Source organism: Syngnathus leptorhynchus, chromosome 8 (assembly GCF_054491065.1).
Source record: "Syngnathus leptorhynchus isolate UIUO chromosome 8, UIUO_Slep, whole genome shotgun sequence".
Classification (NCBI taxonomy): domain Eukaryota; kingdom Metazoa; phylum Chordata; class Actinopteri; order Syngnathiformes; family Syngnathidae; genus Syngnathus; species Syngnathus leptorhynchus.
The window spans coordinates 4,666,797-4,675,801 of NC_141202.1; the positions used below are offsets into that span (position 1 = coordinate 4,666,797).

At 37.1% G+C, this 9,005-nt stretch overlaps 1 protein-coding gene across 2 annotated transcripts; it reads right to left on the reverse strand.

Annotated features, from left to right (window-relative positions):
• Nucleotides 1–394: 394 nt before the first annotated feature.
• On the reverse strand, nt 395–8,467 carry zbtb32 (zinc finger and BTB domain containing 32). 2 transcript variants are annotated; one of them, XM_085919413.1, is made up of 6 exons: nt 6,595–8,467; nt 3,762–4,628; nt 2,836–2,892; nt 2,216–2,304; nt 1,239–1,388; nt 395–1,100 (listed from the first exon to the last, which is right to left on the reverse strand). In XM_085919413.1, the coding sequence occupies exons 1-6, from the start codon at nt 6,666–6,668 to the stop codon at nt 862–864; spliced, it is 1,476 nt and encodes a 491-aa protein (XP_085775539.1). In that variant the 5' UTR covers nt 6,669–8,467; the 3' UTR covers nt 395–861. The 2 variants fall into 2 exon arrangements, with proteins under 2 accessions (XP_085775539.1, XP_085775540.1); XM_085919414.1 differs by lacking the exon at nt 2,836–2,892.
• Nucleotides 8,468–9,005: the final 538 nt, after the last annotated feature.

The following is a 9,005-nucleotide window of genomic DNA, read 5'->3' on the forward strand; positions in this document are numbered from 1 at the left end:
GACAGATGTTTGGGAATACTGATGCAAAAAACAGAGGCTATCTCTGTTTAAATGTCCGCAGAGTTGGTGGATGCTTTTCGACACTTTGTGTCATTTTAGGTTGAGTGTGTGATTGTGTAGCGCGTTTGCAATGAAGGCTGCAAAATTGTAATCAAGTGTCTAAAAACAAAAGGTTCCTGACCATCACGCCCAGCATCTGTTCAGAAAGCTACATGTTTTTTTTTAAATATATATATATATATATATATATATATATATATATATAAAGACAAATCCACACTCACACACACAAATATACAAAATATATAAATATATATATATATATAGTAGGGTTATTTTAAAGTAAGTGTTCAAGACAAAAATGAGGAAAATTGTGATCTTTAAATTTGTCTTTGTTACCATGTACAAATAAACCCTGAGTTTGTAAATATTTGTATACGTATTTCTAAACCTGTTTAATTTTTCTATGCACTTTTTTATTTATATCATTTTGTTTAAATAAAGATGTCAAGATGTTTCAACAAGTATGTTGTATTCATGTCTATATCAAGGGTCGGCAAACTTTAAAGGATGAAAAATGTTGAAGAAGAAAGACGAAGACAAGTCAGTACAATTCGCCGTTGATAAAATCTGTTGGAAGGAAACGACGTTAGTTTGCCACTTTATTTTCCTCGTCCTTTTTTTTTTTTGTTTCCACACACTATTGACAATCATACAAATTGAAATGTTACTCAATTTTCACCCACTGATTTTGAAAATGAAAAATGTATGTGCCCTTAACTTCTAACAGGTCTCCACAGATGCTGTCATCCAAATTAGCAGATATCACAAGAAGATATCTCAAAGTCCTCATGGAAAATATCAGCGTTGAGCGATGTGTGACGTGTACAGGTAGGTGCTCCTGATGCTCCAGTCTGGGGGGAAGTCATGCACTGGGTGACTCTTGATATGTCTCTGCATGGCCACCAGACTGCTGCAGAACTCCAAGCATAGTGTACACCGATAAGGGGACGCCCCGCCGTGAGTCCGCAGGTGCTTGATTATGGCCGAGAAGTCCCGGGAGCGCTGACCGCACACACGACACTCGAAGGGTTTCTCACCTTTGGCGTGAGAGGAAGCCGTAAAAGAGGTGTGTTACTTTCCTATCCTCTCATCCTGACCTTTAATCACCTGACCTCGAGTCCACCGTCCCCTTTTCACATCAATTAGTATCATTCAACGATCCGGTATTTTGTTACCTGTGTGAATTCGGTGATGCGTGTCCAGTTGGTGTTTGAGACTAAACTTCTTGGGACAATGTTGGCACTGGTAGGGTCTTTCTCCGATTAAGTTTTGTTCAGTGAATTGGGATTCACATTCAAAGACACAACAGCGTGCACAGGCCTCACCTGTTGGACAGAAAAATAAAGATTTGAGTTAGGATCATGCCATTTCCTGCCATTGTTTGAGTGTCGAAGTGATGGAAGTGAAACAATGTGGTTAAGTTAGCGACGCACTATTTTTGCTGTTCATTGGTTAGCTCAGTCTCTATGTCCTGCCAATAGTTCCACTTTATGACTTTAAGTTGTAATACCACTATTCATCTCTAAATGGCACAAGTCACTTTGCCCAAAGAATTTTAATATCCTGGTTGCCTTTAGTGTTCTAATTGCAATGTAAAGTATGTTTAATGTTTAAAATAACTTATCCGTCCATGTACTGTATCGACATTTGTGACTTTTGAAATTTTCTCGTGAAGCAAGAGCATGATGATCCATTTAGATGTGAGATTAAAAAAAAAAAAATCTACAAATACACAATTGCTGTAACCACAAATGATGAATTGACACAAAAAGTATATCATCCAGCTATGCCACTAATAATTTGAACAATGTTGCCTGCGTGATCGTGTGCGATGTTGTTTTTGTGTGCACACACACACACACACACACACACACACACACACACACACACACACACACACACACACACACACACACACACACACACACACACACCACACGTGTGCAGGACGTACTGTACTGCAGCATTGCTGTTTCTAGTAAACCACATGCTGCACCGAGCTTGCTAAACCACAACTCCCTTCGTTACTTTCCATTGCGTATCTCAATGTTGGCGGTCATGTCAAGTGTTGCTTTTGTAAAAGTGTTATATTATCTTTCGCATCGACTTCAAGTCACTGCTGACCTGTGTTGTTGTGTATTGTGTGTGTTACCTGATGACAAGGAGGTTGGATCACACCGCAGACATGAGGTGCAGTGCTTGCAATCTTTAGCCATGTTGGTTTTGTGCACGACTGGGCGGCTATGGAGAAAATGAGTTGTTTACTTGGTTAAGACTTTAAAAATAATACTAGATAGTTGGATTTTATCACACGCTATCTGACATTAAACCAATGTCTCTTGTTTACTAGCAATACTATATGCAATGAATGAGAATGGCACATTAGTTGAATAACTATAGTGAATATAAAAAGTCTACACACCCCTGTTATAATGTCAAGCCGATCAACAATTCATACTCTCACGGGATAATTTAGAGCCTTAAATGGACTTTAACGGAAAACACGCAGATAGACAAGATTTGTACATCACGTATTTAAAACTGATGTGCTAACCAAAAAAAACTCACAGCATAATTTCTCTTGATATAGTACAATAATCATTGTGCAAACATTTGGTGGGAAAAAAATAAATAAATACAAATTTATTGTAATTTTGAGCTGGTGAAAGCCAAATCAGCCTTGAGATACATTATACAATATTTTTTACAATATAGTACACAGAGTTATGAATGTAATAATATGTTTATTATTGCGGTTATAAAATGGTGTACCTAATATAGTGGCCTTTGAGTGTACGACTTCCTGTAGGCTGAACTGCAGCTTTCAGGCTGGAAGGTGGTTTTAAGTGTCATGTTGTATCGGAGGGGGAGAGAAAGGATCATTCAATGAAACAAAGTTAAAAGTTTCTTTTTTCCACAAAGTTCAAAAACAGTTTCACAAATTGTTGCCTTTTTGCCACGCAACAAGGTTTCAGTGGGTGGAAAATTTTGATTTGTGCAAAGGAGGGGAGAAATGTGGGGAAATCCCCAACACACACACACACATTGTGAACGGACAGGCTGCGCACATTAATTGAAAACCAATTCATTAAGAATATTCAGTTGGTTTAGAGACATTAGAAAAAAAAAATACATGATTGATATCTGTAGATTCGATTTGTTTTGTCCTTTTTTCACTCTAATAGGCAGCACATGTCGATGAGTCAAATACTGTAACGCTCTGAAAGTTAATTAGGGGAAATAATGTAACACGGAAAAAGAGACTTATGATTCATCACGTTTCAGGCAAAAAGACATTGAGGAATGGACAGGTAAAGAAATGTCCATTTGTTTTCAGCTATATAAATAAATAATCTACTCCAATCTAATCACACATTTCCTTGGCATAATTGTTCATCACACGCCCTAATAATATTTATTATTAATAATAATATTTTAAAATGCAATGTAGTAGAATGTATTAAATTAGTAGAATGTTGTGGTCATAATTATGATCACCTAAAATATATACTGTAAAACATTACTGGGTATTATGCTCAATACACGCCCCCCCCCCCCCTCGACACACACACATATCTAGAATGAGATGATCCCTAATGTTATATATAATATAGATAAAATTCTAATGTACTGTATGCAGTACTGCTATTATTACCACGACTACGAGTACTCCTATTACTAATATTGTTCTGACTTACCTGATGTCATTGATTTTGTCTGTCCTCTGTCTGGCCTTTATTCTTGTCACCTGCAAGCCCGCCTTGATGTTCTCAGTGGTGGGGGAGTAAAGATGTTGTCCATAATGCAAGTTCTGAGCGGGGGCCTGAAAATGGGGTCCTTGCAGAGGGAAGGCAAGTGTTGCAGGGGGCTGAGCCGCTATGAAAGTGGAGTAATTCTCGGCTATGCGTCTCAGGCTCCTCGCAGAGCTCCACATGTGGCTTGGGATGGTCCAAGCGGAGGAGGATAAATTGGAGACTGAGCTGGTGATGACACTGTTCCTACTGAAAGTTATCAATCTGGATTCTTTTCTTAGCTCTTCTGTGTCTGTCTTTTCCATGATATTATTTTTGATCAAAGGAGTTTCTTCGAGTTTCTCCTCTTCATTGCTCTGTTTATTGAGCTCCTCCTCGTCATCGCTCCCACTGGTTGCTTCGAGCCTTTGTTCCACCTGCTTGGTCCTAAATGTGTCTAAGTGGCATTGACACTGCTCCTCCAGTGATTGCATTTCCAGAAACTGAGCAGCTAGAAGTAGCTGCTGCAGGTCATCTTCTGACACCTCCACACTCTGCATGTAGGCAAAATCCAGGACCTGCTGGAAGGTTCTCGCTGAGAGATCATCCAGTGTACAGTGAACTTCTTGGTTTGTCTCTGCACGAGTGAATTTCTGTTCAAGTGGCCTGCTAACACAGGCCAGAACCAGCCGATGAGCCCGAAAAGTTTGGTTCTTCACTGAGATGAGGACGTCGCACATTGAACCTGAGCGGCGTAAAGCGTTGGCTCGATGCAGGAAATGGAAGTACTGAGTGTTGTGGAGTCGAATCATTGCTGAAGTCAATTGGAATATTCTGAGCACAAAGGAACAGAAAATTGCGTTGAGATTAATATTTTCATTGATTCCCCAACGTACCTAGGAGGTACCAAAATACAATGACTCCCACACACACACACACACTAAATTAATATATATATATATATATATATATATATATATATATATATATATATATATATATAATTCCAATTATTCAAATTTTTCTATTCTAATTCTAATTATTCAAATTCTTATAATTCTTGGAAAATATATGACCAAATATGGGTTCTTTGTATGATAAGACTTATCCCATTCAAATCTAAACCAACCCTCAGTTTTTTTTTTTTTGGACTTTGTAGTATCACAACAGGCTTGCCATGTACACTCTCTTACTGGTAGTCATATCTGATATCACGTTTAAGTGTCTTGTGAGAGAGTCTCGTGCAGCCTGTAAAGCCACAAAAGTATCTTTAAAATGTTTAAAACAGTGACTAAACACTTTGCTCATAACAAACAATTTACAACATTTGGAGGGCACATACAAGTTCGAAGTGGTTATTTAATGTTCATGTATTTAAAGAAACCTCACTATACTTGGCTGTGAGCCAAATGAACTTTTACGAAGATGCGGCATGTGATGGGCCACTCTTTCTATAAGCAAGCCAGTTTCACAGATGTGAAGTGAACATAAATGACATTCAAATGTCATCTTACTGTTATTTCTTGAGTAAGCGCGGTTTTTAAAAATCTTTCCTGCAGTTTGTCTGTTTGTATTTGTTTGACTAGATTTCTACATATAGGCTTGCTCATCAGCTTGAAATAATAACTGTAATAAAAAGCCAGATTTTATTATGATAATAATAATCATCATAATCATATCACAATAACAACAATAATAATAATAATCATAGTATTAATATGTATTTAATTACATTTATTTGTTTAATTAAATTTTCAGAAACAGGTGAATGTATTTGTTTGAAACGTCATTGTTATAAATTACAACGCATGGTAAAATCCGTGTTGAGCAAGATTTTATTGGCCAAAAAAAACAAAAAATAAAAAAAGTATAAAAAACCTGATGCTAGGAAAAACAATAGTGCCTTTTTTTTGGGGTTTAAAAATACACAGACACGTAAAATAAAAATTTGCTGTTGACCATTGTAATTTCTTGACGTGGCCAGATACATCAAGTTCATTTCTATTTTATGTTGTGTGCAAACTTTGCACTGCAAAGTAAGTAAAATAGATTTTTTTCATTCTATAAATGATATTGTCATACAGCCATCATCCTCATTTGGGTTACTGATAATGACAATTTATTTATTAAAAATCATCAACATTTCCCAAACAATCTTTTTCTTTGTTACAGTAGCTTTGTAAAAATTATTCCAACACTAACTCCTCTTCAAATTTGATACATGTGCCCTCCAATGTTTTTTATTTTTTCAGAACTTTAGGTCCAGTGACAATAACTTATTGTTAGGGTCAAATCACTGTTAGCCTTAGTCCCCAATTGAGTTTTCTTTCCCTTTACTCAAAATGTAGGTTATATCATTCTGCCGCAGGAAATAACATACAACCACAACTGTACATTCTTGTACGATTCTGCCGACATTGCTCTCTAGATGACACTTACAGTATTTAAAGACTTTAGCTGCAAAGTGTGCCACATTTATCGGGCACTGTGTTGTATTTACGCTCAAAGCACCACTGCACAGTCTAAATAGAGTCTAATAATAATTTTTCAAAAACAGCCGATCCTCGACTCTATCGGAGAGGTATTTGTTTTAATGATTAGGGTTTGCCGTTTTCTAATATTTGGCCTTCTCTAACAAAACAGTAGCTCCAGTCCCTTGTATTAGATGTCATTAGACTGTGCAGTTGTACCTAATGTTGTGACCTGTAGGAGGATCCATCCATTGACTGGACATGAAGCAGATGATCGTTCATCAGACCAGTGTGTGTACTTACAGAAAGTTTAAGGTTGAGACACTTACTTGGTATATATTAGTGAGTATTCTCCCAGGTAGATGATGGACTGTCTTTCATTATGGCAATGATGATTTGTCATTTAGAGAGTTTCCTCTCCGTTCTTGAAGTCCCTCCCCTTCGTCTCTCCCTCATTGGTGCATTCATTGCTACCTTGTTTTTAGAAGCTAATCTATGATCTGACCCCAAAAAAAATCACGTTTGTTAAACTTGCCAGTTTGATCGGAAAGTAGTGAGAGAAGAAATTTGAAAAATATAATTCTTCCCTCTCTGGCCCCATCCTATTTTGACTTTTAGAAACAGCGCCCGAGGAAAAACAACTAATTAGAGTTTTTTTTTTTGAATGAATCAAAGCTTTAGTGGATTAAAGAAGCACACGTCTTGGTAAATATGAGTCACTTTACCACAGTGGACGTATGTGAGGTGTAGATTTCTGAGGAACCACAAGTCTGATGAATGTTGCCGGAGGCTAGACTGGTAAAGTGTCACTGTATGGCCCACACAATCTTAATTCACATGAATACAACTCGCTGTCATCGTTGTGGTCGAGATGAAGAGAACCTATGCGGTGTTTGTGACACTTGTTCACTTCTTTGTAATTTCAGAAGGAAATGTGTGTGAGGCCAACACCCACTCACTTGGTGCCTCAGCATCGGTGTCAAGGCTTCACTTACTTTAAGTTGCGCTTTTCAATCTCCTGCCAAACAAATGGAATTGTATGATGTTTCCTGAATATTATAAATCTGATTTTTTTTTTTTTTTTAAAAGGGAAGATCACCCCAAAAAATTAGGAACACAATAGTTTATGGGTCATTCAGTTTTATTACACTATTAATCAGCTTGGTATGTGTTTTTTTTTTTTTTTTACAGCCTCCGATCGCTTGCAAGTACATTTACACAACAAAGAACACTTTTTTTGTCAAATTAGAGTATCTGCATCTTAGAGGATTGTAGATAGAGAACCAGTGTTGCATTCTTCTCTGCACAAGCCAGGGATGAGTATAATAATCGATCCTTTGTCTGGAATTGATTGATGATTTTTATTTTGCCACTTGGAGCAAAATAGAGCGCGCAACTCAGCTGGCACCAGCAGAGGTTTTTTTCGATTTAAAATTTACCATTTTGCTGTCTAAAAAAAAAAAAAAGCCCCAGCAACAATAATGCAAAATTAAGCTATAGCCAAGAAGAACATCAGGGGGGGGGGGGGTATTATTAAGAACATTTGTATTAAAAGAAAATTATTAAAAAATGTAATCAAACAGCCATCCCCAGCGCATACAGAGCAATTTGCTTGGATTGTGCTTAGTGCCATACTGTCACTGTCAATGTACACCTGACTACAATTCACATTTATCTTAAACATGTCATTGTTTTACTATACAAGCTTCTAAAATGACACGTGAAAAGCATGACCCAACTGATTATTACGTCCAATATAAATAAAAAATACAATATAATTACATCCAAAACACAGCTTTGTAAAAAGCAATAACGTAGCAATTAAATGACATTTTTAATATTTCACAGCGGGGGGGGAAGAATTCAACTGAGGACAACATGTATAAATGTGATTGGGGGAGAAACTACGGTATTACATACCTTACTACGTTTGCTAAATGCTGGTAGGGAACCTTTAGTGGTGGTTTTTTTTTTTTTTTTGCGATCCAAATAAAAACAGGCAAGCTTATTCTCATCTATGGTTTCAGTAGTATCATTAAAGTGTGGACATTCACTAACATAGCTGTACAAATTATACAAAAGGCTGTGAGCGTAACACAGCCCGCCTCGTGAAACACACCATCACACCTCCATCGTGCTTGTGTGTGTTTTTGCATCATCTCCCAAAAAGGGGATTACCTGCACATCCCGCAACATGACCCTCTTAAGTGGCTTCGTAAAATGACACACAGCTAAAAAATAAAAAAATAAAAAGGGATTAAAGCATCAACAGAGTGCTAATATTTGGTGTTAAGATGTCAAGACGAGTTAATGACATACTCTATGACTACTTAGAACTACGTGTGTTGTGTTGTTGTTTTTTTATTTTTTTTATTTTTTTTATTTAAGGATTGAATACACACACTGACACAATATACTGCACTCCGTATTTTACACCTTGGACTTTTTAATTCCACCGTCTTGACAGTCACCTGACAAATTATAAGCAGACTGCTACAAAGTACCGACGAGAGCGTGCCCGGGGGACGTCACTACTTTTGGGGAAAATGACACTGGGTAAAATAAAAAGAACTAACTAAGGGAATGGAATCTCAACATCTACCTTAAATACATTCAGAAAGAAGTTACTGTGTCGTCTTGTGCTGGTTTTTTTTACAACAGTCCGTTTTCAATCAGCCATGTCAGGAAAATGCGTCTCCTTCTCGTTTACAGCACAACGCACTAGTTGATATATTATTCC